This window comes from Trachypithecus francoisi, unplaced genomic scaffold (assembly GCF_009764315.1).
Source record: "Trachypithecus francoisi isolate TF-2019V2 unplaced genomic scaffold, Tfra_2.0 Lachesis_group12, whole genome shotgun sequence".
Lineage (NCBI taxonomy): Eukaryota > Metazoa > Chordata > Mammalia > Primates > Cercopithecidae > Trachypithecus > Trachypithecus francoisi.
Genome location: NW_022681457.1, coordinates 81691932 through 81719602, shown reverse-complemented (window position 1 = coordinate 81719602; position 27671 = coordinate 81691932). Strand labels below are relative to the sequence as shown.

General features: G+C 45.5%; 2 protein-coding genes across 10 annotated transcripts in view; both read left to right on the top strand.

The window, feature by feature from the left end:
- Positions 1–15298, top strand: part of ERMAP (erythroblast membrane associated protein (Scianna blood group)) — a 33665-nt gene extending 18367 nt beyond the window's left edge. For 2 of the 4 annotated variants that reach the window (XM_033226819.1, XM_033226820.1), the window contains exons 4-12: positions 176–523; positions 4735–4851; positions 5425–5457; positions 7118–7150; positions 8902–8922; positions 10038–10058; positions 10157–10183; positions 10274–10300; positions 12838–15298. In XM_033226819.1, the coding sequence (XP_033082710.1) occupies positions 176–523; positions 4735–4851; positions 5425–5457; positions 7118–7150; positions 8902–8922; positions 10038–10058; positions 10157–10183; positions 10274–10300; positions 12838–13553 (1343 nt within the window). In that variant the 3' untranslated portion in view covers positions 13554–15298. The remainder of the gene's footprint in view (positions 1–175; positions 524–4734; positions 4852–5424; positions 5458–7117; positions 7151–8901; positions 8923–10037; positions 10059–10156; positions 10184–10273; positions 10301–12837) is intronic. The other 2 variants (XM_033226817.1, XM_033226818.1) reach the window with 1 other exon arrangement.
- A 1511-nt stretch (positions 15299–16809) lies between these two features.
- Positions 16810–22741, top strand: ZNF691 (zinc finger protein 691). Of its 6 annotated transcripts, none has more exons than XM_033226822.1 (4): positions 16810–16894; positions 19548–19670; positions 19819–19996; positions 21208–22741. In XM_033226822.1, the coding sequence occupies exons 3-4, from the start codon at positions 19913–19915 to the stop codon at positions 22069–22071; spliced, it is 948 nt and encodes a 315-aa protein (XP_033082713.1). In that variant the 5' UTR covers positions 16810–16894; positions 19548–19670; positions 19819–19912; the 3' UTR covers positions 22072–22741. The 6 variants fall into 6 exon arrangements, with proteins under 6 accessions (XP_033082713.1, XP_033082717.1, XP_033082714.1 ...); XM_033226824.1 differs by having other exon boundaries at positions 16824–16894; positions 19932–19996; XM_033226823.1 differs by lacking the exon at positions 19548–19670 and having other exon boundaries at positions 16820–16894.
- The last annotated feature ends 4930 nt before the right edge of the window (positions 22742–27671 follow it).

Genomic DNA, 27671 nt, shown 5'->3' with positions numbered 1-27671 from the left:
AAAGAAGCTTGGTTGGAAACATTACATCTTTTGGGGTTCTTTTCCCCCAGCCCTGGCAATGCTTTCCAGAGTCCTTACTGGGCTCTGTCAGTACCTGGGATACCCGCTTCCTCATCCCTTCCCAAGCTTTCTCCTGCCCTCCCTCCCAGTTGGCCTTGTCTCTTTCTTTGTCCAGGCCGCGCAGGGGATACCAGCAAGTTCCACGTGGCCTTACTAGGGGGCACAGCCGAGCTGCTCTGTCCTCTCTCCCTCTGGCCTGGGACAGTGCCCAAGGAGGTGAGGTGGCTGCGGTCCCCATTCCCGCAGCGTTCCCAGGTTGTTCACATGTTCCGGGATGGGAAGGACCAGGATGAAGATCTGATGCCGGAATATAAGGGGAGGACGGTGCTGGTGAGAGATGCCCAAGAGGGAAGTGTCACTCTGCAGATCCTTGATGTGCGCCTTGAGGACCAAGGGTCTTACCGATGTCTGATCCAGGTTGGAAATCTGAGTAAAGAGGACACCGTGATCCTGCAGGTTGCAGGTTAGAATGGGTTTGAGGTGCCTAGGGTCATTTGTGGCAGTTGGACAAGCCCAATCAGGACCTACTTTGTCTCTCCATGTCTAGACTTTGTTTTCATTTGCAATGTAGTTTTTACTTGCCAGGACGGCTCAGCCTTACCCAGCCATGTCCATTGATCTCAGCTGAGGCTGTGAAGCTGACCCAGGCATTTCTGATAAGGAAGGAACTCAGACTTTGGAAAACACTGTACGATGCAGGTCCTGGTTAAATAAGGCTTGGAGGCTCAGATAATAGCTTTTCCTCCCTGGGTCATCTTTGTATGCTCCACTATCAAGGAACTCATTACATGGCTGTAAGGAAATGTCTTCAAGGAACAGATCCCCTGCTGTGACAAGGATTTACTTAATGGGTCCTCTCCTGGGCTTCCTGAGAACGTAAAGGGTTAGGAAGGGAGAGACAGTGTTTCTCTCTCTGTCTCTTTTTTTTTTCTGTTTGTTTGTTTTGAGACAGGGCCTTGCTCTGTTGCCCAGGCTGGAGTGCAGTGGTGCAATCATAGGTCACTGTAGCCTCGACCACCTGGGCTCAAGTAGTCCTGCCATCTCAGCCTCCCAAGTAGCTGGGACTACAGGTATACTACTATGCCTGGCTAAATTTTTTTTTACTTTTAGTAGAGACAGGGTCTCCCTATGTTTCCCAGACTGGTTTCCAATCCAGCAATCCTCCCCACTTGGCCTCTCAAAGTGTTGGCATTACAGGTGTAAGCCACTGCACCCAGTTGAGAGTGTTCTCAAACTAGCTTCAATATTTTTTTTAAAAATAGCCTACTGAAAATCAGTCCACCAAAAATCAGTCTACCAATATTTTAAAAAATCAGTCTACCAACCCAAACCCAACTCAACCCAACCCAAACCATGTCTTTGCATTTGCTTGAATGACGCTGGCTTCACATGGTCACATGCTGATTATCTTTTGGTCCTAATTTGAAGTTGCACACCATGAAGTGGGGATGAATCAATTACTTTAAAACACTCAGTAGTTGGTAGACAGACTTTCCAAAGCTGGAGTCCTTTGGGGTGAAAAGTAACTTTTTTTTTTTGAGATGGAGTTTCGCTCTTTTTGCCCAGGCTGGAGTACATTGGCACAATCTTGGCTCACTGCAACTTCGCCTCCTGGGTTCAAGTGATTCTTCTGCCTTAGCCTTCTGCGTTAGCTGGGATTACCGGTGCCTGCCACCATGGCTGGCTAATTTTTTTTTTCTTTTTTTTTTTGGAGACGGAGTTTCGCTCTCGTTGCCCAGGCTGGAGTGCAATGGTGCTATCTCAACTCACCACAACCTCCACCTCCCAGGTTCAAGCAATTCTCCTGCCTCAGCCTCCTGAGTAGCTGGGATTACAGGCATGCGCCACCACGACTGGCTAATTTTTGTATTTTTAGTGGAGAGGGGGTTTCTCCATGTTGGTGAGGCTGGTCTCAAACTCCCAACCTCAGGTGATCCACCCACCTCGACCTCTCAAAATGCTGGGATTACAGGCATGAGCCACCATGCCCGGCTGAAAAGTAATTTTTAAAAGGGGACTGAGGTGCCCAAAGGCATCTGAATCATGTGATACAGTTATTGCTATGGGTGAATTTTTAAATGTCTGAGAATAAAGCTAGAGACTGGCTTATCCTATTGGGAGGAGTGTGGGGAGAGGGTGGAGAGAGGACAGACATTCAAGTTCCATTAACAGCTGCCCCTGTTCATCACAGGAGGTTCTGGGGGAAGAGGGCTCTGGCTGGGACCACACCCTGGTGGATGCCCTGCTGATGTGTAGATAGGTGGGATGGTTCCCAGAGCCCTGGGCCAAGTCGAGAGAACCTCAAGGCAGGGTACTTCCACCCCTGTCAGAGGCCCACTCTCTGGAAAAGCTGGGCTCTTCCAAACAGCAGTGTCTAGCAGAGTCAGGGACAGCACACCGGGGAATGTGTCCTGAACCATCCGCAAAATGGCCTTTGGCCAAGAGAAGACCACAGCCGCGGTCATAGCAAGTAAAAGCTGGGACAGAAACAGGTTTGAAGGCTGTGGTTCCAGAGGAAACTCCTACCCTAGTAGGAACTTTTTGAGGAATTTTCAATTTTTTATATTCTAGGAATAAAGCATGTATATTGTAGAAAATTTGAAAAAAATCCAAAATATTTAAAGGAAACTGAAAAATGGCCTATAATAGCTTAAATTAGAAAGGACTGCTGCTAACATTTTTGTATCTTTCTTGCAAGACTTTATTGTGTATATGTGTCTCTGAGCATGTATATGTTTACGCATGTGTATTCTTGTGCCCAGGATTTTTTTCCACTTATGATGTCATGAGCATTTGGGTTTTTTTGCCCATGTCCCTAAGTAATATGATTTTAAGGGCTGCATAGTATTTTACCATGTGGCTATAGAATAATACAATTAATCAAAGCCCTGTTTTGGGGCCTCTGGATGCTTTCCAAATTTTCCTCATGTTATAATGAAGAGTGCAATGAACATCTTTGAGCATATTTTGGAAAGTGATTTTGATTTTTTTTTTTCTTTTAGAATGTGCTTCTGGAAGTAGAATTAATGGATCAAAGGGTTCAAACCTTTTATTTATTTTTTCTTTTTTATTTATAATAAAGATGAGGTCTCACTATGTTGCCCAGGCTGGTCTCAAACTCCTGAGCTGTAGTGATCCTCCTGCTTCAGCCTCCCAAAGTGCTAGGATTACAGGTGTGACTCACCACACCTGGCCTGAACCTTTTAATGATCCTTGAAACAAACTGGAGACCAGCCTGGCCAACATGGCAAAACCCTGTCTCTACCAAAAAAATACAAAACTTAGCCAGGCATGGTGGCATGTGTGTGTAATCCCAGCTACTTAGGAGGCTGAGTGCTTTATATGACTGACCTCTTTAAATCTCTCCAAACTTCAGAGATAAGGAGTCCTGTCATACACACCTTTTACAGATGAGGGACACTGGGCTTGGAGGGGCTCAGTCTCCTGCTTCAGGTCACACAGCATTGAGCAAGGATGCACCCCTGGCTTAGGCTCTTAACCACTTCTACCCATAGCCTGCTTCTGCTCATTTCTTCTCCTCTATTTCCTCTTTCTTTTCCCCTTTCTCTCCTGCCTAGGCTTCAGGCCTACTGCTGTAGCATCGTAGAAATTGCCTTGCCCCTGTCACAGTGCTCAGGGCAAACAAAGAGGTTGCTGCCTGCTCTTCTAAGGCAGAGTGGGTATTGATAGGCATAAACAGGCAGGTGCTCCTGGGAAGACTGCAGGTGCGTAGTGAGGAGAATGCCTTCAGTCTTCTGAAGTCCCTGGCTTATTTTTCCATGGAATTATAGGGCAGGATGAGATTGTGTTCAAGAAGTTTGTTTAAGTCATCATCTTGAGGCAGGACCATCGAAACCATTCCCGAGAGAGGAACATCTCAGTTATCTTTTTTTTTCTTGAGACGGAATTTCACTCTTGTCACCCAGGCTGGAGTGCAATGGCGTGACCTCGGCTCACTGCAACCTCTGCCTCCCGGGTTCAAGGGATTCTCCTGCCTCAGCCTCCTGAGTAGCTGGGATTACAGGCGCCCGCCACCACACCTGGCTAATTTTTTCTTTTTTTGAGACAGTCTTGCTCTGTTGCCCAGGCTGGAGTACAGTGGCGCCATCTTGGCTCACTGCAAGTTCCGTCTCCCAGATTCACGCCATTCTCCTGCCTCAGCCTCCCGAGTAGCTGGGACTACAGGCGCCCGCCACCATGCCTGGCTAATTTTTTGTATTTATAGTAGAGATGGGGTTTCACTGTGTTAGCCAGGATGGTCTCGATCTCATGACCTTGTGATCCGCCTGCCTTGGCCTCCCAAAGTGCTGGGATTACAGGCGTGAGCCACCACACCTGGCCCCCACACCTGGCTAATTTTTGTATTTTTAGTAGACATGGAGTTTCCCCACATTGGCCAGCTAGTCTTGAACTCCTGATCTCAGATGATCCTCCTGCCTCTGCCTCCCAAAGTGCTGGTATTACAGGCGTGAGCCACCATTCCCAGCCTCAGTTATAACTTTAAGGCCATCCAGGGCTTGAGTTATCAAGAGAAGCAAAGAGCCTCTTGGCTGGAGGTCTCTCCCTAGACGTGATGGAGACAGTTGGGATGTGCCGGAGCTGCCTGCCATCTGAGGCATGCCAGAAACTCTTGGACATCTCCCTGATGTCAGTTGTTGGTGGTTTCTGTTTCAGCCCCATCTGTGGGGAGTCTCTCCCCCTCAGCAGTGGCTCTGGCTGTGATCCTGCCTGTCCTGGTACTTCTCATCATGGTGTGCCTTTGCCTTATCTGGAAGCAAAGAAGATCAAAAGGTAATTAAGTGGTAAGGGAGCTCAGGCTGGTGGGAAGTGGGACTGTGACTGCTCTGGGAAAGGGCCAGACGGAAGTAGATGTAGACATGACACTTGTCCATAGGTTGGGGACCTTGCAAGCTGGCTGGGAGAAAGCTGGCAGAGCCGTGCCCTGGGGACACACATTGCAAAGGGAGTTCAACAAACTGCAGAAAGGCCCCTGGGCAGAGCTGTAAATTCTCATCCTTTGAAAAATTAGAAAATAACCGACTATGCCAGCCTTCTGGTTAAGAAATTAATTACAGCCTTTTAATAAAGAAATCCAATTATATCCATTGGATAAGAATCTCATAAAAAATGGTCACATTTCACAGGATCTCAGGGCTGCAAGGGACTTTGAAAGTCACAGTCACATAATCCAACACTCCTCCCCTTATCTGATGGTTTGAAGACTCTGTAATCCTTTCAAATGCCAGCTTACCTGTAGTGACAAGGAGTCAGTCCTACTCAGGCAGCTTGGTGCATCTTGGGACACTTGTGCCTGTTAGAAAAAGGCCTTCCTAAGCTAAGCTGACATTTCTGTCTCCCTTTTAGAGAAGCTTCTCTATGAACACGTGACGGAGGTGGGTAAGTGTTCTTGGCTGGGGGGCAGGGGAGATGTTTATTTTGTTGTTAATTTCTGTACCCCCATACCCACTAACCTGGATTCCGTTCCTGAAAATTCCATTATCTGCTATCCTTGGTGATGGTGGCAATGTCTAAATCCGTTTCTTCCAGTGTTTACTGCCTCTTACTTGTAATAGCTTGCCTTCCTGTATGTTTAATGAGTTTTGCCTGTGAGCTCATTGCTTGATCTTATTCTGTGGGAGTTGAGTAGGTTGAACATGGGGGAAGCTTTTATTTGTTCAACAAATACTGGATAATTATCTGCTAAATGCCCTGGACAATACTAGATTCTGGGGATAAAATAGTGAGTAAAAGCAGACACAGTTTTTGCCCTCCTGGAGCTTTCAGTGTAGTCAGGGAGATGAGATGAATTAAATAGTTACACAAATAATGTGTACAAATGCTACACAAGAAATCTCCTGGTTCTGAGAAGGCTATGGCCAGAACGAACTAACCAAGCTTGAGGGTTGGGGGTATGAAGTTTGTCCTGAATGACTGGAAGTCATGAGTGAAGAGGGAGTGGAAAACCATCCACTGCAGAAAGAACAGCTTCAGAGAGAAACATGGTCGGGGAAAGCAGCATTCACTGGGGAGCTGAGGAGGTGCAGGAGGGAGGGGGAAAGTGGCAGGGGTGAGGCTGGGGAGCTAGGCGGGGCTGGGCCTCCTGAGGCCTGGTGAGCCACATTCAGGATTTTAGTCATTCTCAGAAGAGCAGTGGTAAAGCAAGGAATGGGAATATCAGATGGAATTGTGCTTTGAAAAACTTGGCTGGGTGTGGTGGCTCATGCCTGTAATCTCAGCACTTTGGGAGGCTGAAGAGGGTGGATCACCTGCGGTCAGGAGTTCAGGCCCGGCCTGACTAACACGGTTGAAACCCTGTCTCTATTAAAAATACAAAAATTAGTGGAGCATGGTGGTACATGCCTGTAATCCCAGCTACTCAGGAGACTGAGACAGGAGAATCGCTTGAACCCCAGAGTCGGAGGTTGCAGTGAGTTGAGATCGTGCCATTGCATTCCAGCCTGGGCCGCAGAGGAAGACTCTGGTTTTGTTTTTGTTTTTGTTTTTTTTTTAAAAAAACAAAAAGCAAAACTGGCTGGGCACAGTGGCTCACGCCTGTAATCCCAGCACTTTGGGAGGCTGAGACGGGCAGATCACGAGGTCAGGAGATTGAGACCATCCTGGCTACCATAGTGAAACCTCGTCTCTACTAAAAATACAAAAAAATTAGCCGGGCATGGTGGTGGACACCTGTAGTCCCAGCTAATTGGGAGGCTGAGCCAGGAGAATGGTGAACCTGGGAGGCAGAGCTTGCAGTGAGCCGAGATGGTGCCATTGCACTCCAGCCTGGGCGACAGAGCGAGACTCCATCTCAAAAAAAAACTGAACAATTCTCTCTGGCTGCAGTGTTTAGTAGAGACCAGAGGGAGTAAGACAGGATGTGGAAGACAATTTGGGCTGCCATTTCTGTTGTGCAGATGAGAGTTGATTAGAGACTGGATCAGGGAGGTGGAGGTGAAAATAGAGGTGGATACGTCCAAGGGCAGATAAAATCAACAGGAACCAGGGGCCCTCAAGGCAGTGGCAAAAAATCTCATTATCTTTTCCTTTCTTCCTCTAGACAATCTTCTTTCAGAGCATGCTAAAGAAAAAGGTAACAATATATAAAGAGTAAGGGATAGGGAACAAAAAACACATTTTTTATTTTCTATGTAAATGTTGACAGTCATTATTATAAGTCTATTATTATAATACTATACACACATGCACACATATACCCTCCATTGATATTACTGGAATTTAGTTTGCAATGTCAAGGGGTTATGGAGCTGGTGGCAGTGGGTGAGGAGGTGTCCAGGTCAAAATTCATAGGCCTAGATTACCATAAACTCCCTTCATTAGCCTTTCCGCCAATCATTTTTAAAGAAGTCTACTTATTATTGAAAAGTATATTAATGTGGTCATATGGGATGTATGGGAATTTCAAGAATCCACACAACCTTTGCATAGAGAGAGGTGGTATGATACAAAGGAAGGGTCGCAGGCTCTGGGGTCAGTGACACCTCAGATCATTGGTCTGCCACTTACTGGCCTTGAATAAGTCACTTTACTGCTCTGGGTTTTGGTTTCCTCATCATCAAAATGCAGATAACTTCCCCTTACCTGATTGTTTTCAGTGTTAAAACAGGCAACCTTAAAAAAAAAAAAAGAAATCTGTCACAGTGCCTGGAACTCCTTTTCCTTATTGCCATTTTGTCTTCATTAATTGGACATTTACTGTGGGCCACTGAGGGTCAAAGTTGGACACCTTGTTGAAGTCTATCTGGGAAGACAAGTCACTGGCTCAGATGACTCCAGATTCAATTATTTCAGCGTCTCCTCTCTTCCGTCCTTACATCTCCTCCAACCCGGTACAAGTGTGGCGTGTATCTGGCAGACACTGGCTGTTCTGCTCAAGCAGGGAGGGAACAATGTGGGGTAAGGGCGAGGGCCTCCGACTCAGGAGTCAGACAGACTTCGATTGAATCCCACCTCCTTGGTCACTTACTAGTTGAAAGACCTTGGGCAAATTTTGTGTCCCTTTGAGCCTCAGACCACCCCCGTATAAAATGGCAATAATAATTCTAGGCACCTCACATTGTTGAGGATTGAGTGCCTACTTCAGTATAAGCACAGAAGACAGTAAGTGGAAGCTGTTAGTAGTGGAGACAGTGACAATAAACCATTAGCTACTTAGGAGCCGTGTCGTATTCGGCTGCATTTTTCCAATGCCTAATGCCTAATACATGCCTGGCCCTTAGCACGGGGACTGGTGGTGGACTCAGGATGTATAACTTCAATTGTCCGGCAGGGCTAATGCTGGGTAGGGGGAAATGTGGGCCACGTGGCCCTCCAGAGAAGCCGCAAGTCCTCCCCGGAAACATAGGTCTCATACACATATATCCCCAAATCCTCTGGGACCTCCAATTTGTGAAATTTATAACCTCAGGGGAGTTACTGTAGAGAATAGTAAAGCCATATTAACAAGTTCATGCTAGGCCTTTGGCCAGTTTTACATTTAGATACCAGAAACGGTGGGCTATAAAAGGACAGCAGTGCATACACTCATGTACCAGTTACAAACATATAGAAACACTCATGCAGACAGCAGAAATGAAACCAGACAGATGAAAAGGAGGGGAAGGGGAAGGAGGAACCAAAGTCCCGGGCAGGCTGGGTCACTGGGGGAGTGTCACCAGCACCATCAGATTTCTGGGTCTGAACTCTGGGACAGAGCTGGGACTAGGGACATAGAAGCGTCATCATCGTTTTAATCTTCTGGGGTGGAGTGATGAGGCTTCCACAGCCGGAGGAAAAAGAGGCAGGATCTGATCACTTACTCCTCTCTCTCTTTCTGGTTTTTAGGAAAACTCCATAAAGCTCTCAGTAAGTTCTGCTCCTCATCCATGGCACAAGCTCCTTCTGCTGACACCTTTGCTTTAGGATGAGCATCTCAGTTTCACTTCCTGGGGCAGAAGGGAGGGGGTAAGGGTAATTCAAGCCATGGGGACTGGGGCTTTCTTGGCTCTTCAAAGTCTCTTTTCTCAAGTATTCTCTGCTCCTCTTTCCTACACAACTGTTATTTAGTCTTTAAATTGAAAAATGTTTCACCAAGAAGAGATAGATGCACCTCCCATAGGTGAAGCCATCTGGAAGTCCCTTTTATCACCCCGGCATGAAATTTCCTTAGATGGGGTCCAAGAGGACGGGATCCTCATTAAACTGAATATGTTGGAGCAGTACTTCTCCATCATTTCATGTGTGAGGACCTCTTTTTAGCATTAAAAAAAAATCTGGCCAGGTGCAGTGGCTCACGCCTGTAATCCCAGCACTTTGGGAGGCCAAGGCAGGTGGATCACTTGAGGTCAGGAGTTAGAGACCAGCCTGACAACATGGTGAAACCCTGTCCCTATTAAAAATACAAAATTGGCTGAGTGTGGTGGTGCATGCCTGTAATCCCAGCTACTTGGGAGGTTGGGGCAGGAGAATCACTTGAACCCGGGAGGCAGAGGTTGCAGTGAGCCGAGATTGCACCATTGCATTCCAGTCTGAGCAACGAGAGCGAAACTCTGACTCAAAATAAAAATAAAAATAAAAATAAATCTGTAGACATGAGACATATCTATGCATTATTATATTGAGAAAATATACATGATCACAAAGTCCAATACTCAGTGATAGTCTTAAATGAAGCAATATTTCCTACAACATCTACATACATTTATGTTGTCATTACCTGTAGGTGTGAGATGTGTTATTTATTTAGCCTGCAGATAAGGTTTGGCTCACATAGGAATTTGCTGATCCTCTGCAGTATCTCTGGGGATACTCCCATGGTCCACAGCTGGGATCTATCGCTCTTGCAAACTCTTCTGGGGAAGTTCCAGGGTATGGCTATTGAGTATCTATCTGCTCGTGGTTGGGATGGGACTGTAGCATTATGGGAGGGCCTCTACATAGAGGCCCTCCTTCTGATTTGCCAAATTGTTTTCATTCTTTAGAGAAACTCCGGAGTGAACTGAGTAAGTTTCCCATGTTCTTATAACTTCCATACCAACTTATCTCCTGTTGCCCTAATATTTCCAGTGATAGCTCATTCCCCTTGTTTCTTCTTTCATAGAGCTGAAAAGAGCTGCAGCAAACTCAGGTGAGATGCACTTTCTCCACGTTTGGCCACCACCCTATGGGAGTTCTTAATGTCTCCAGTGTTTTAATGATCCCCTTTTCTCATTTTCAGGCTGGAGAAGAGCCCGCTTGCATTTTGGTAAGTTATACCAATCAAATAGATCCACATTTCAGCGTACATCCTCCTTATGGCTTTGTAACCTTGGATTTTGTTCCATTCCTCTGGAATGCATGTAATTTAAAATTTTTAAAATCAAATCTGTATAACTGCCTATCAAATTTAAAAAATTTTTGTGATCGATTTTAGGTTGTATTTAGATTTAGAAAGTATCCCCTCTTTTAGAGCACTGATAAATATTAGATATGGTCTTCTTAAGGGTTTTCTGTGATTTTTGAGATTTTTCCTATGTTTATCTGTTATTTGTATTTCTTCTTTGTGTGACTTTCTGTTCCTGTTCTATTTGGGCTATTTTTTGATTTGTGAGGACTCTTTCTAGATAAAGTATATTAGCTCTCTGTCATATTTGTCACCAATTATTTTTTCTTTTTTTTTTTTTTTTTTTTTTTTTTTTTTTTTTTTTTTGAGACGGAGTCTCGCTCTGTCACCCAGGCTGGAGTGCAGTGGCACGATCTCGGCTCACTGCAAGCTCCGCCTCCGGGTTTACACCATTCTCCTGCCTCAGCCTCCCGAGTAGCTGGGACTACAGGCGCCCGCCATCTCGCCCGGCTAATTTTTTGTATTTTTTAGTAGAGACGGGGTTTCACCGTGTTAGCCAGGATGGTCTCGATCTCCTGACCTCGTGATCCACCCGTCTCGGCCTCCCAAAGTGCTGGGATTACAGGCTTGAGCCACCGCGCCCGGCCTACCAATTATTTTTTCATTTGCATTTCCTTATAGTATTTTTCTGATGCATGAGTGTTTTGTTTTTACGTAGTCAAATGCATTAATCTTTTCCTGTGTACATGCTTTCAGGTTTGGGAAGTCCTTCCTGTCCCACAACCAGATAAATAGCCACTGCTTCCATCTCTTTCTACACATACGCTTTTTATTCTTTCTCTGCAGACCAATTTGCTTAGGGGTGGTGATTAAGATTCTCAGAGAAGAAGGGAATGGGTTGAGCAGATGCCCCAACAATATACATTATGAAAAGATTTGCACCTCTCTTTCAATTTATTCCTAAATAGTTTGCATTTTTTGCTGCTGTTCAGATGGGATCTGTTTTTTTCACTGCTTTGGGATCCTTATCAATTTTCTAGGCTTTTATCCTTCTCCTGTTCACACCATCTTCCTTCAGGCAGAGTATAACAAATTATGAGTTGGCCACTGGAAAGAACTCCAGGTCACCTTGGCTGGCATTCTGGGAATGTACAAACCCTTCTGTCTCACATTTACAGTCTGGCTTATTGCCACTACCTCAACTGCGTATGGATTTAACTCTCCAACAAGAGCTTGTTTCCTGTATTTGGGAAAGGAAGGAGACTCACTGTGACACTCATAATCCACAATTTTAAGGAAGAAGCTTTCTCTCTATATTAACATTTAAAAATAATAATTTAGTCCTACCTACTTGGGAGGCTGCAGTGGGAAGTTCATCTGAGGCCAGGAATTCAAGGCTGTAGTGTGATATGATTGCATGCCCATGAATACCTACTGCATTCCATCCTGGGCAACATAGTGAGACCCTGCCTCAAATAAAATAAAATAAAGCAGATAAGTAATAATTTTAGGTGACAAAATGAACATCATGCACTCACTGTAGGAATGAGGCACTCTCTCATTAGTTCATCAAGTCTGCGCAATAGCTCTACAACACAGGTTCTGTTACTATTTCCATTTTACAGATAAGGAAACTAAGGTTCAGAGATGAATAACAAGCCCAAGGTCACATAACTAGCATGTGGCAGAGCTGGGATTCAAACATGCTATGTGGCTACAGGACCTAACATCAAACCCTATATTTATCATCACACATTTGATTCTTTTGGAACATCAAAGACAAAGGTAGGGTCTTACTCTGTTTTCTGTTGCTATAACAGAATACCCAAGACTGGGTAATTTATCAAGGAAAGAGGTTTATTTAGCTTATGGTTCTCGGGGCTGGATGGTCCAAGATTGGGCGACTGTATCTGGTGAAGGCCTTGTGCTACTTCATAGTATGTTGATAGTTGCTTCTGGAAAAACAGAAGGGCAAGTGAGTGCCTGCAAAAGCAGAGAGGAGACAAAGTGCCCTGACCTGCTTTATCACAATCCACTCTCCAGAGAAATAAACCCAGTCTTGTGAAAACTGTATTAATCCCTTTGTGAGGGACCCAAACACCTCCCGCTAAGCCCTACCTCTGAACACTGTAGCAATGAGGGATTAAGGTTCCAACACATGAACTTCTGAGGGACACACTTAAATCACAGCAGGTAGTTATTTCCTAAGGATTAAGGCAGCTTCACAGACCGATGAAGAAGAACTTTTTCTTCTATTACCTAGTAATTGACCAGGAGACCTGTTCTTTGAAAGAGAAAATTCTTTGATTCTAGTACACATGGTGGGAGCGGGAATCCATGAACTAAAATGGGCTAATGACAGTGATGGCAGACCTAAAGATTCTTTTTCCCTCCCAAGCTATCCCCAAATCCCTTAAGACCTAGGCTTCCAAGTCTCACTTGTCTACGTCTCTTTGCAGTGGCAGTGACCCTGGACCCAGAAACAGCACATCCCAAACTCATCCTTTCTAAGGACCAAAGATGTGTAAGGCTTGGAGACAGAAGGCAGCCTGTACCTGATAACCCCCAGAGATTTGATTTCGTTGTCAGCATCCTAGGCTCTGAGTACTTCACGACTGGCTGCCACTACTGGGAGGTGTATGTGGGACACAAGACCAAATGGATTCTTGGGGTATGCAGTGAGTCAGTGAGCAGGAAGGGGAAGGTTACTGCCTCACCTGCCAATGGACACTGGCTTCTGCGACAGAGTCGTGGGAATGAGTATGAAGCTCTTACATCGCCGCAGACCTCCTTCCGCCTTAAAGAGCCTCCACGGTGTGTGGGGATTTTCTTGGACTATGAAGCAGGAGTCATCTCTTTCTATAATGTGACCAACAAGTCCCACATCTTTACTTTCACCCACAGTTTCTCTGGCCCCCTTCGCCCTTTCTTTGAACCTTGCCTTCATGATGGAGGAAAAAACACAGCACCTCTAGTCATTTGTTCAGAACTACACAAATCAGAGGAATCAATTGTCCCCAAGCCAGAAGGGAAAGGCCATGCTAATGGAGATGTGTCCCTGAAGGTGAACTCTTCCTTACTACCCCCAAAGGGCCCAGAGCTGAAGGATACAATCCTGTCCTTGCCCTCTGACCTTGGCCCAGCCCTTCAGGGGCTCAAGGTTCCTTCTTTTTAGGGATATGCCACATTATCTGCTCCTATCACCATCCAGCCCAGCACCCTGGACTTCAGTTGCCTGGTCCAACCCCGTGATTCTGGAACTTCTCTTCTCCTTAACCCAATCCAGACCCTTTTGTGGTTTCTATTTGTAACACTTTTCTCCCAGAACTCAGTTCTGAAGCTTGCCTTTCTTCTAAGGAATTGAAGTTCCCAGTGACCTGAAGGGAGGATTCCTGGAAACCAATCAGTTTAGGTGTAGGTGGAGATGTTGAATATGTGTTACCAAGATATAGCACAGGTTCAGGGGAAAGAGTTCTCTACTCCAGGGGTTATTTAGAAGACACTTTCTCTGCCTCATCCTGCCCTCAAGCTTTAGTCAAGAAGTTATGGCCCCCAGTCCCTGACTTCTTATCCCATCAAGGGCTGCTTTTCTCTCTTTCTCTCTCTCAGTTCTGGCCTCTGGCCCCCAAAGTCAGCTTTCTAAAAGCAAGCATGTTTTAGACCACTCACTCTTTCCCTCTTTCTTCAGGAATGAGTTGGAAGAGGAGTAAAACACATCCTTTTCTACTCTCTTGATGCTGTTTACAACGTAGTTTGGTGATATCCAGAGCTAATGTACATGCTTTCAAAAGCTAATCTTCCTGTTGATGATAACTAGGTACAGGGACTTTAAACACAGTTGCTATAATCCTGAAAAGCCTCAGGAGCAATCAGGTTACTGGCAAGCACAGCTGCAGAGAGTTCAGCTGTGTATTGCCCTCTGACTTTGGCCCAGACCTTCAGAGGCTCAGTCTGTTGAGTCTGTTGTGACTGTCTTATGAATCAATCTGTTGTGCCAGCCCTTTCTGAGATTCAGAGAGGCCCAACTAGAAAAAGTGGCAGTTTTAACCACCAACGTAGAAGCTTTCTTTTTCCCCACAAGACCATTGTACTGGAATACGTGACTGTGTAGCAAACAGCCTCTTAGGTTGGAGAGTATTGACTTCAAATAGGAAGTTGGTAGACTAGGTGTGAGGATGAAATAATGACCTTGATTTTTGGGTGTGTATTGCAGAAGCCTAGTCACTTTCAAGTCACACCACATAATGAGATCTGGCCTAATCGTGGAGATGTTGGTTATCAGTTTGCAGATGAATACACAGTTCTATCCAACAGAAACTGTATCTTTCTGTTTGTCAGAAGTTCTCTATTAGTTCCTGTATTAGTCAAGGTTTTCCAGAGAAACAGAATCAATACATATTGGGGCGGGGGGCGGTGGTTATTATAAGGAATTGGCTCACATGATTATGGAGGCGGTTAAATCCCAAGATCTGCAGGGTAAGTCAGCAAGATGGAGTCCCAGGAGAGCTGATGGTTTAGTTCCAGTCTGATGGCAGCAGGCTTGACACCAAGGAAGAGCTGATGTTTAATTCAAGTCTGAAGGCAGGGAAAAAAAGCTGATGGCCCTGTCCAAAGGCTATTAGGCAGGAAGAATTCTCTTAGTCAGGGCAGAGTTAGCTCTTTTGTTCTATTCAGGCCTTTAACTGATTCCATGAGGCCCACCCACATTTGGGAGGACAGTCTGCATTACTCAGTCTACTGATTTGAATGTTAATGTCATTGAGAAACACCCTCACAGGAACACTCAGAATAATGTTTGACCAAGTAACTGGGCATCTTGTGACCCAGTTAAGTTGATACATAAGATTAACTATCACAGTGACTCAGTGGAATTGTTTGCTTTTGTACAGTTTTAAAATAAAAGTTTGGTATTTGTGTTTTGGTATGCTGTTATTTTCATTGCGAATGAAGAGTTGTGAGGAAGGTAAGAGACTGGTTTTCAAAGAGCTTTGAGTCCCCCAAGGCAAGGTTTAGCCAGCATTCATACTGAAGCCATAGTTTTATTCTCAAGTCTGCTCTCTAGTATTTTATTTTATCAATTTATAAACAAATAGTGTTCATCAGGTACACATATTTCACTCACCCATATTCAGTTCCAAACATGCGTTCCTGAATATCCCAATCTTAAAACTAACTCACATTGTCAGCTTGTGGAGGCAGAATACTTACATACATACATATACACATGTATATATGTATGTGGATATATACATATTATATCGGTGCATATGTATATAACATGTATGCATGTGTATATGTATGCATATATACACATATGTATGTATACATATTCACATACACGCATGTATATACCCATGTATATATTAATGTATATGTGTATTATACATGTATATATGTATATACATATCAGTCTACTGATTTGAATGTTAATGTCATCAAGAAATAACCTCAATATATGTATTATACATACATATAACCTTATAACTATATACAACATATATACATATATATGTATGTGTATATGCATATACACACACACATGCATGAGTATATATGTATGTATATAAAATATCCTTACAGTGATTCTGTCAGGGATTTTATGGGGGAGGAAGTTGGTACTCCAAATGGCTAGGTGGTAGAGCGGGGTTTTATACTTGATTTATCTAGCTCTGAAGGCAATGCTCCTTGTTCTTTGCACTGAAACATTGTGCAGCTATGAGAAGCCTGTAGTTAGTTTACGTATTCCATTAGCCTTTTATTATTTTAAAAAATAAAACCTGGAAAAAATGACATAGTCCTGGATACTTTGGTGATCTTGTTGTGTCTGGATTGATGAATAAGTGTCCGGCTTAATTAGGGATGCATGCAGAACCCGGGAAAATCCCTACTCAGGGACGCTGGGAGACCTGGAGGTTGCTCCTTGGACAGGGTACTTTTCGCTTCTCCGATAAGGAGAATGGGTTATTTTATCTTTAAACTCCCTTCCAGCTCTACCCTCCTTTGATTTTAAGTTATTAAACCTTGAGTGAGGTGCCATACTCTTGGCTTCGTTGGATGTTTACAGGACGGTCAAGGGTTACCAACTCAAAGCAAAGAAGGAACTCTGAGTACGTGCCCCCTTGGAGGTTGTGTAGGTTAGCTATACAGATTCTACAACTTCCCAGACGAGTGGCCCTGAGACTTGGGGTTGAACGCGCGAGCATGGAAGGAAATCCCACCTTAGGACGGAACCCAATCTTTTCAGCTCCGTTCTAAACTTCGCAAGTTTTCTCCGAGTCTACGCGCTTCCTTAGGACTACAACTCCCAGCATGCCACGCCGGAGGTCAAAGCTTATTGGCGGTCCCGCCAGGTCGCTTGCGTTGTGGCAGTTATAGTAGCCAATGGAAACAAAGGATTAGCTTAAGAAACCAATCCTGGAGTAGTAGGGCGGATCCTTCCTGGGTTCCGGCTCCGGCCCCAGCGCCTTCCCTTGCCTACAGAGGCGGTGCTGTACCTGACCGAGCGGCGGGAGTGAGGTGGGTCCGGGTTGGGCCCGAGGTCGCGGGGGGAGGTGGACACGACCTCGCGGGAAACTCTGTACACGGCCACTTCACTCTCACCGAGGAGTTGGGGGCTGCTGCTTTGCTCCCTGAACCGAGTGGAAAGCCAAGGGGCCTTGTGGTCCCTCCGCCCCGACCCTCGGCCCTGGTCCCCGGCCGACGCAGCCAGGTGGCTGTCCCCACCCCATTCCCCGGCCCTTCTGTTGGGTTTGAGTATACGGCACTCTTGCCACTGACCATACGTTTAGGGTCAGCCCTTCCTCCTCTCCCACCCCTCCGGCCCCAAGCCCGCCGGCAATCTCTGAAACCAGCTCTTGTCCCCTTGGGCCTCCGCCACTGGCTTCTCCCCGCCCCGCAACACACAACCCAGCCTCTTGGATCCTGGCCCTATGACACTTCTGGCAGTCTTTGCTCCCTCTTCCCTGACCATCTCCTGCGACCCTCTGACTTCCTTGGTCCTCCTCTATCTTTGACCCGTTTTCTAGCTTCCCTGTACAATTACCTTGTTCGTCAACACTTTGCCCTTGGTCTTTCATAGCTCCTCTCTCCCGACTTCCTCCCCACAGCCCTTGACTTGGCCCCAAAGACCTGTAACTTTGGCCCTCCATACTGCACTATGGCTTGGCCCCTTCCCTTTAACCTAGCCCCTTCACAGTCATCATCTGTGATCACTAGCCCCATCTTCTTGGCTCTTAATTCTTAGACCTGGCCCTTTCTCCACTTCTCAGCCCCTTCCACCTATGCTTCTCCCTGTGCAGCTGAGCCCCCAGGAAGACAAAGCCCAATATAACCCTTTTCCCCTAAAATCTCTGCAGTGTGATGTGAAAGTGCCTCTGTACTTCAGCTTCACTCTCTTCTCAGTAGGTAATTGGCTCTCTATCTCTGCAAGTCCCAGTCTTACCCATCCTGCAAGTCTTAGGTCGAATACCTACTCTTCCATGAAACTGCTCAACCCTGATCTCATCAGGGAGATACACCTGTGTCATGTGAACTTCAGCGGTACTGTTTTTATTTATTTCCTTCCTTCTCGTCTTCTCTCCTTTTTTCCTTCAGTACTGGTATAATGGTTAAAAGCACTGGCTTTGAAGTGATGGGCATAGGCCCCAGTTCTGCCACTTACTTGCTGTGGGCCCTTGGGCAAGGTACTTAATTTCTCTGAGCCTCAGCTTTCTCATCTCTAAAATAAGGATGATGTGAAGTGAAATTAGATGATTCATGTATGGTGCTTAGTCCACAGCTTAGCACTTGATATGAGCTTTGAAAAATGTTAATAATGTGCCAGTGCTGTGTTAGACACTGAGGAGTGGGTACAAAAGTGACTAAGGCCCAGTTCCTGCCCCTGTCCCCTGAACTTAACCTTCTGCATTGTAAGACAATTTCTGGACTTCATGGTCTGTTTCACTACACTGTATCACAAACTGTGAGTGGTAATCATAATCCTAAATCCTTTTGCTCTTACATTGACCTAGCATCCAGCCCTGGGTAGAGCTGGAGCTTGGTAAATTATAGGTTCTCAGAATAGCAATTTTGGAATGGAGGCTGAATAGCTCATTGCATAGAGATACTGTAGCCGTGGGTCATGATGGGAGCAGGGCAGGGGGTGGGGGATGGGATGGTGGTGTGAATTAAGATCACATTCTGTCACTTACACATTCAAAGACATTTGAGCACCCAACTTTATGCTGCAGAAGGAGATTACTAATATGACCCAGTCCCTTTCCTCAAGTTGCTTATAAACTGCTAGTAGAAACAGACATGTAAAGTAGGTAATTGCAAACCACTGTAAGGCAAGCACAAGATTCTGTGAGTGCATAAAGGAGAAAGTAGGCAGGAAACAGGAGATTGCTGAGGAAAAGTGGGTGAGAATAGACACAAGTAACCATGAACTGGGTTCTGAAGACAGAGCTGGTGTTTTATTCAACTCATTCAACAAATACTTATGAAGGATCTACTGTATATGGCTGCCACTACTCTAGGAGTTTTGGTTACATTGGTAAATTGAAAAAAAAAAAAAAAAACCCAAAAAAACACAAAGGCACCAGCTCTCATGGAACTTATGTTTTAGGGAAGCAGACAATAAATAATTGACGTAAAGAAAATGTCAGAAGGTAAGATGTGCTATGGGGCGGGGGGACTGGGAGTGTGGGAGTGACTTTAATTTTTTAAAGGATGGTCAGGAAACTCTAAGTATCACGGAATAGTTTCTCATGTTTACTTGCATTTTTGGAAGTAAAGCAAGTCAATTATTTTTCATATTGATTATCTAAATTCTTCAAGGAACACTAACAGGGATTAGTAAATTACAGCTCACTTCCTGTTGTTTTAAATAAAGTTTTATTGGAACACAGCCACACTTACTCCTTTATGTCTTATCTATGGCTGCTTTAATGATTCATGATACAGTGGCAGAACTGAATAGTTACAGCAGATATCCCATGGCCATAAATATTTACTAAATATTATCTGGCCCTTTACAGAAAAAGCTTGTCAATCTCTGGTTCTTAAAGAGTTGAGGATCTGTCTGTATTTCATATTTTAGAAGGTTATATACAGTTTTATGCTATTTTTAAGTTAAAAGTTTTTTCTTAATGAGATCGTTTAAAAGATCTTTTTCTTGTGTTCTTCACAGGGCCTGGATATAGTGTCTTCAACAGTTGTAACAGCAGCTGCTATTTGCTGATTGACAGCATGTGTCACACACTCTGCTGAGTATTACAGGCATTTTTTTCTAATACAGAGTCTTGTAGTGTGGGTAGGTATCACAATTTTAGTGATGAGGGAGTTTAAGCTCAGAGTGGTTGAATAATTTGCAGAGAGTAGTAAAGTTAGTATGTGTCACAGTTGTAATCCAGCCCTAAATGTAGTCAGTACCTCTTTCTTCATTCTGTGTTTTTTTCCAGAAATACTTGCAGACTTGAAGGAATTATCAGTCTTTCATTTTCTATCATCAGTGTCCTGTGATAGTTTGTGCTTCCCTCCCTCATCCCTTTGTTCATGTCACTCTGTTCACCAGCCCACTCTGCTGAAATGTCGTTATTTCTTCAAGGCCTGGAGGAAATGCTATCACTCTCATCAGAGGTACTTTTCACCCCAACTCTTTCCTTGTCCTTGGCTGTAGGAACCTAAAGGAGTCTGTGCAGCTTAGCACACATTTACTGATGTTTGCACAAATCAAGGCCTGTGCTGGGCACTCTTATGTGTTTAGTTTTGGGGTGGGGTGTGGGGAGTGTGGTTTGTGTGTCTGTGTCTGTGTTTATCTTTGTGTGTACTTGGTATATGAGTGTGTGCTTGTGTGTGGTGTGTGGGTATATGTGTGTAGACATATATGTAACTATATATGTGTGTGGCTGTGGTATGTGGCTATATGTTGTGTGTGTATGTAGTGTGTATGTGTGTGGTGTGATAATGTATGGTTGTGTGTGGTGTGTAGGTGTGTGGTGTGTAGTGTGGCTGTTGTGTGTGTGGTATGAGAATGTGAGTGTGTCTGGTATGTGAGTATGACTGTGTCACATGAGAATGTGGCTTTGTATATGATGTGAGTGTGTATGTGTGATTCTGCTTGCTTGTGTGCGTGCATGCGTGTGGGGGGAGGGCAGTGGGTGGGGCTTTGTGTGGTGTTTGAGAATGTAGTGGAGGGCACTGACTGATCAGAAGAAACACAGCCCAGGCCCCACAGTAGGTCCTGGAGGTCCCAGGTATTAACCCAGATGTTTACTTGCTAGATTCTGCTGTGGTCTGGAGAGGGGTAGAGTGGCAGAAATCTCAAGAAAAGCCAAAGCTGGGCCTTGTCACCTAGGAGAGCCTCAAGATTTAGAGGTTTTGTTTTGTTCATTTTGAAGTCTGGCAAATAGATGGATACTTATAAGGAAGGCTTTTCAAAAAGGATTAAACATAAAAAGAGTTACAGTTAACTTATAGTTAGGCAGAAAAATTGCACTTATCCCAAAATGAGCTCTTTTACTTGCCCATGAATTATAGTCTGGATTGTCATTGCTTAGTGGTATCAAGAAGAGTGACATTATTCAAATGGCACAAATATCATCTGGTGGTGGTGAACAAAGCCGGTGCCTTCTTTTTGCTCTGGTGGGTAGCTTTAAATATCTCTAAAAGTTTGTCACTTAAAATGTAGCAAGTAAAGGTATTATATCCAAGTATTCCAGTTGATTGAAGTTATTTCTAATGGATGGTCCCATGGGGAAGGTGTATACCCTTCAAACTGAACAAAAGATTCCCTATGATCTGGCCCAACCCAAAGAATAAAGGTGTTGGCCATTTGTGTTCCTTCTCAGGGTTCAGAGATGGGCAGTGAGAAGGAGCAGAGTCCAGAACCACACCTGCCTGAGGAAGGGGAAGGGGGTAAGCCTTGGAGAGTGGATGACTCAGAGGGTTCTTGGAGCCCACCTGGGGAGAAGGAGCATGGGCAAGAGAGCCTGTCGGATGAACTGCAAGAAACTCATCCAAAAAAACCGTGGCAGAAAGTCACTGTCCCGGCTCGAGAGCCAGGGGATCCCATTGCTCATCCAAGGCATGAGGCAGATGAGAAGCCCTTTATATGTGCCCAGTGTGGCAAAACCTTCAATAATACCTCCAACCTGAGAACACACCAGCGGATCCACACTGGTGAGAAGCCTTACAAGTGTTCTGAATGTGGCAAGAGCTTCTCGAGAAGCTCCAACCGCATCCGGCACGAGCGGATCCACCTGGAAGAGAAACACTACAAATGCCCCAAGTGTCAGGAGAGCTTTCGGCGGCGCTCAGACCTCACCACACACCAGCAAGATCACCTAGGCAAGCGGCCATACCGCTGTGACATCTGTGGCAAGAGCTTCAGCCAGAGCGCCACACTAGCTGTGCATCACCGGACCCACCTGGAGCCAGCGCCCTACATCTGCTGTGAGTGTGGGAAGAGCTTCAGCAACAGCTCCAGCTTTGGCGTGCATCACCGCACCCACACAGGTGAGAGACCTTATGAGTGCACTGAGTGTGGGCGGACTTTCAGCGATATCTCTAACTTTGGAGCTCACCAGAGGACCCACAGAGGAGAGAAGCCCTACCGGTGCACTGTGTGTGGGAAACACTTCTCCCGGAGCTCGAATCTCATCCGCCACCAGAAAACTCACTTGGGCGAGCAGGCTGGGAAAGATTCCAGCTGAAGGAGAGCCCCATTTAGAGTGAGGGAGAGAGAGCGAGAGACCCCAACCTATTGGAGGAAGATCTTTAGCATCTGCTGCTGCTACCTGGACCTCAAGCCCTTCATCCCACTTTGGAAAATGGTTTTGTATTGCCTCTGAAGTCAGGATCTCAGGAAATCCTGATAAGGGACTCGAGTAAAAACCCTTGCCTCTTTCCAGGCCAATTTCTTGTGCTGAAAAGTCAGAGGACCCAGTCTTAGCTTCACTTTCTTGGGGTGAAAGAGAAATAGGTAGGCTCAGAACATGCTCGTGTCATTAAGGCAGCAGTCCCCTGGCCTTTGAGGAAGTACCTATGAGATGGGTGTCACTATCTGAAGGTTCTCCAAATTGTCTGTGAACTTGCTTAGGTAGGAGTGCACTGCAGTGTCCTGCTAGTTCCCACCTATTGTGCCCCAACTTTGCTTCTAGATCTCTGGGCTGGGAGGAGTGACCTTCTCAATGGAAGGGGCCTCCTTGGTCTGGAGAAGAGATCTGAGGTCCTGCCTTAGAAATGAAAGGGAAACCCTCAGGGAGCCATGACCCAGGGACCTTCACACTCCCCGATGTTTGTTACTTGTTATCCCTCCCCCAACCTCCCCAACCTGCCTCTGTTTTCCCCAGAGTGATTAGCAGTAAAACCCTTCAATGAAAAGGACCCGTGTACTTCTTTGGGGAAGTGGGGAGCTGGGGAGATTGTCCCACTGAACCCACTCTGGAAGGGAGTTGAATTCTAAGACAGATGAGTAGATGCTCTGGAAAGCAAAAGAAAGCCGACTGAGTTTCTGGGGCCTTTGAGGAGAAGGGGGAAAGGAAAGGAACTAACATTAATTGAGCATCCACTACATGCAATTGATTCCATCAGTCACATTTACATTCTTTATCTCATGTAGTTGTCACAGCAACCCTCAAAGGAATAAGAAGAGGACATGGAAGTGAGTAAAGATAAAGTCACTTGCTGTGAAGTCATAACAGCAAGTATGTTGTGGAGCAGAGTTCAAACTTGGGCCTCCCTGACTGCCAGCTGTTGCTCTTTTCACCAGATTGACCTTTTAGCTTCTGAAGGAGGAGCCACTTAGGAGACTTGCCTGGAGGTAGGAGCCAGTGTGGCCTCTTAATATGGCTTTGGACCATTTGCTCTGTGGCAAGTCAGTACCGAGCATGAGAACCTTTTCAACTTTATTTTGAGGTCAACTTTATTTTATCTTGAGACAGGATCTTGCTCTGTCACCCGGGCTGGAGTGCAGTGGTGTGATGACAGCTCACTGCAGCCTTGATCTCCTGGGCTCAAGTGATCCTCCCACCTCAGTGTCCCGAGTAGCTGGGACTGCAGGTGCACACCACCACACCTGGCCCTCAATGTTATTGATTGAGCACTTACTCTGTGACTAGGAAGAATGGCAGTGACAGGGAGTAGGGGGTGAAGGGTGGGATAAGGTGAGAGAAATCTTTAAACCCATAATGAGAGTCTTTGCTTTTAGTAGCAATAGTTTAGTCCCCAAGGCTGAAACAGCTTAGCACAGATTATGTCTGGTTTCCTGTCCTCCTGGTTTAGGCCTGGCTCCACATGGCAGATTTCAGTGTTTTCTACATCGAAGTTTAGTGTTCACCCAGTTTTCCTCTAACAAATACAAAAGAACCCTTCCTCTAACAAATACAAAAGACCTCTGTCTACCTCTCTTGTGAATCTGGGGCCCTACTCTTCCAGAGTGAGGGGTCCTCTTCAGTTGTAGCCAGTTGGCAGAGTGTGATTCTGGCACTAGGCTTGGAACTGACATCACCCATAACCTTGCCTAACATGGGGACCCTGCCGTTCACCAGGAAGAGATGTGCTAGGAACTTTACACTCATTGAATTCTCACAGCAACTAACAATGACCTGCATTTGCCATATGTAGAACTAGGTGGATGGAGAAAGTGACTTGCCCAAGGTTATAGAGCAAGTAAATGCAGAGTGTAGGACCTGAACTGCTGCCCAAATTCAAGTCCTGTATTTTGTCCAACTATAAAAGACTTCCCAAATGATTCCTTTGTATTTATAGGGTACTTTATTGTTTACCAAGCACTTTTATTTCATACGCATTTTCCGATTCCTTGAAAATTTCCACACAATATATTTTAAACATATAGTCACCCAAACGTGTGTGTGAGTTGGCACACACCCTAATAATAAAGATCACCATCTTTTAAACCCTACTAAGTGCCAATTATTGTACACCTCTTATCTCTAATCTTCATACTATCCTTTAAGGTAGTAATGTCCCCATATTCAAGGCAAGAAAGTTCTGTGAGGTTAAATGACCAGACCTATTGGCAGAGTTGGGACTTAATTCAGGTATGTCTGATCCCAAGGCCAAGCTCTTCATTATACCCACTATCAAGCTAGGTCTACAGATCCCCTCTCAGTCTGGGAAGCTTGGTCTGACTCCTTTCTGACTTGGAGACTTTGTGACGACCACTGTGACATTTTTTGTTTTTTGTTTTTGAGACAGAGTTTTGTTCTTATTGCCGAAGCTAGAGTGCAATGGCGCGTTCTCAGCTCACCGCAACCTCCACCTCCCAGGTTCAAACGATTCTCCTGCCTCAGCCTCCCAAGTAGCTGAGATTACAGGCCTGTGCCACCACACCTGGCTAATTTTGTATTTTTAGTAGAGGTGGGGTTTCTCTATGTTGGTCAGGCTGATCTCAGACTCCCAACCTCAGGTGATCCGCCTGTCTCGGCCTCCCAAAGCGCGGGATTACAGGCATGAGCCACTGTGCCCAGTCCCCGCTGTGACTTTTGTAAGAGTGTCTGCTGCCAGTTGGGCCTACGACCAATGTACCAGGCCCCTGCTTTGGAACATAACTCCCCAGCCGATATCACTTGTCCCTTTTTTTTTTTTTTTGAGATGGAGTCTCACTCTGTTGCCCAGGCTGGAGGGCAGTGGTGCGATCTTGGTTCACTGCAACCTCCGCCTCCCGAGTTCAAGCAATTCTCCTGCCTCAACCTCCCGAGTAGCTGGGATTACAGGCATGTGCCACAACGCCTGGCTACTTTTTGTATTTTTAGTAGAGACAGGATTTTGCCATGTTGGCCAGGCTGATCCTGACCTCAGGTGATCCACTTGCCTCAGCCTCCCAAAGTGCTGGGATTGCAGATGTGAGCCACTGTGCCCAGCTCACTTGCCCTTTTTTGACCGTAACTTATATGCTAAGTTTTTTTTGTATGAGTCAGTACTTTTGAGTCCTGACTAGTCCATTTATTCACTGTCTAACTTCCTTTTAAACTTTATTTTCTCCTTCATTGTCCTTATTTTTTCCCTTTCTCCCTCACTCCATCTACTCTTTCTTCTCTTCCTCTCCCTCTTTTCCTACTTCCCTCTTAGTCACTTGTAATACTGAGACTGAAGACAATGTGGCCCCTGATTTCTAGCACAGGAGATTGCCACACAAATCCAGAGTTGCAATGCAGGATGATAGGTGTCATTACAGTTGTACTCAGGATGCTGTAGAAGCCGGGGGAGTACCTTAACCTGGCCTATACTGGATGGTGGGGCCCAGAAGTGGGTAAGATATAGTCCTTCCTGGCTGGGCACGGTGGCTGCCTCCTGTAATCCCAGCACTTGGGAAGCCGAGGCGGGCAGATCACGAGGTTAGGAGATCGAGACCATCCTGGCTAATACGGTGAAACCCCATCTCTACTAAAAATATGAAAAATTAGCCAGGTGTGGTGGCAGGCACCTGTAGTCCCAGCTACTCAGGAGGCGGAGGCAGGAGAATAGCGTGAACCCGGGAGGCGGAGCTTGCAGTGAGCTGAGGTGGCGCCACTGCACTCCAGCCTGGGTGACAGAGCGAGACTCCATCACAAAAGAAAAAAAAAGACATAGTCCTTCCTGCACGGAATGCAGAGGAAGTGAGACCACTCTGAACAAGGTCCTCGGGGAACACAGGTGGGAACGGTTAACTTCACAGGCGAGGGGAATCTGAAAGGATGATTGAATTTGTTCTGAATGAATAGGTGTTTATAGCAGAGAAAAGAGAGGAAAGGGAAAGGTTATTTCAGATGGAAGAGAAGGCTTAGTGTTTTAGGAAATAATGAAATGTTTGATAGTGTGCCTTGTGTGAGGAGGAGAGGAGGCCCTTGTGTTGGATGCCAGGTTAAGAAATTTTGGACTGTGTACAATAAGGAATTTTAAAGCTTGGGAATGACATGATAACATTCACCCTTTATTTAGGAAAAGCACTTGGGCTAGTGTAGAGGATAAACTAAAGGGGGATGAGTGATTTGGAAACATGCTCAGTGTGTAAACCAGGTGCCAATTAGGACCCTCCTGATCCACAGAGAGTTCTGTATGATTGCCTCAGAGCATTGCCAATTCCACAGAATGGGAAATTTCAAACCTTCCACACAATTTCTGCAGATTCCTGGGGTTTATGACCTCATAATCTCTTGCCTGAGATTCCTGTGATCTGTACAAACCTTTTCTATTTTGTCCCCATTAGTCCTGTCACAGAACTCAGCTCTTTTGATAAGTTTAGAATCTTTGCTAGAGATTGAGAATCTTAGTGAGGAGTTGTATTAAGGCATGTCAGTAGCTTCCTATCCTGTCATCTCTGCTCACCTCCCCACCCTCTCTCTGGATTGCCACAATAAGACTATGGTGCATCGTTTTTTGTTTGATTTTCTGAGATAAGGTCTCCCTCTTGCCCAGGCTGGAGTACAGTAGTGTGATCACAGCTCACTGCAGCCTCCACTTCCTGAGCTCAAGCAATCCTCCTACCTCAACCACCCCAGTAGCTGGGACCACACATGTGTGCCACTGCACCTGGCTAATTATTTATTTTTGTTAGAGATGGGGGTCTCACTGTCAGGCCTCTGAGCCCAAGCTAAGCCATCATAACCTCTGTGACCTGCACGTATACATCCAGATGGCCTGGAGCAACTGAAGAATCACAAAAGAAGTGAAACAGTCAGTTCCTGCCTTAACTGATAACATTCCACCATTGTGATTTGTTCCTGCCCCACCGTAACTAATGAATCAACCTTGTGACAGTCCTGCCCTGGACAGTGAGTCTCAGGAGCTCCCCACTGAGCACTTTGTGACCCCCAACCCTGCCCACAAGAGATAACCACCTTTAACTGTAATTTTTCACTACCTACCCAAATCCTATAAAACTACCCCACCCCTATCTCCCTTTGCTGTTTCTCTTTTTGGACTCAGCCCACTTGCACCCGAGTGAAAATAAATATCCTTGTTGCTCATACAAAGCCTGGTTAGGTGGTCTCTTCACACTGACGTGCATAACATTTGATGCCGAAAAACCCGGGTCGGGAGCTCCTTTGGGAGATGGCCCCCTGTCCTCACCCTCACTCAATGAGAAGATCCACCTATGACCTCGGGTCCTGAGACTAGCCCAAGGAACATCTCACCAATTTCAAATTGGGTAAGCTGTGTTCTTCACTGTCTTCTCCAACTTCTCTTGCTACCCTTCAATCTCCCTATCCTTCCAATTCCAGTTCTTTTTCCTCTCTAGTAGAGACAAAGGAGACACATTTTATCCGTGAGCTCAAAAACTCTGATGTCGGTCATGGATTTGGGAAGACAG

Coding starts and splice junctions, on each gene's coding strand:
- ZNF691 (XM_033226822.1), top strand. CDS start 19,913: ATGTCACTCTGTTCACCAGCCCACTCTGCTGAAATGTCGTTATTTCTT. Junction 19,997..21,207: donor TGCTATCACTCTCATCAGAG/GTACTTTTCACC, acceptor GTTCCTTCTCAG/GGTTCAGAGATGGGCAGTGA.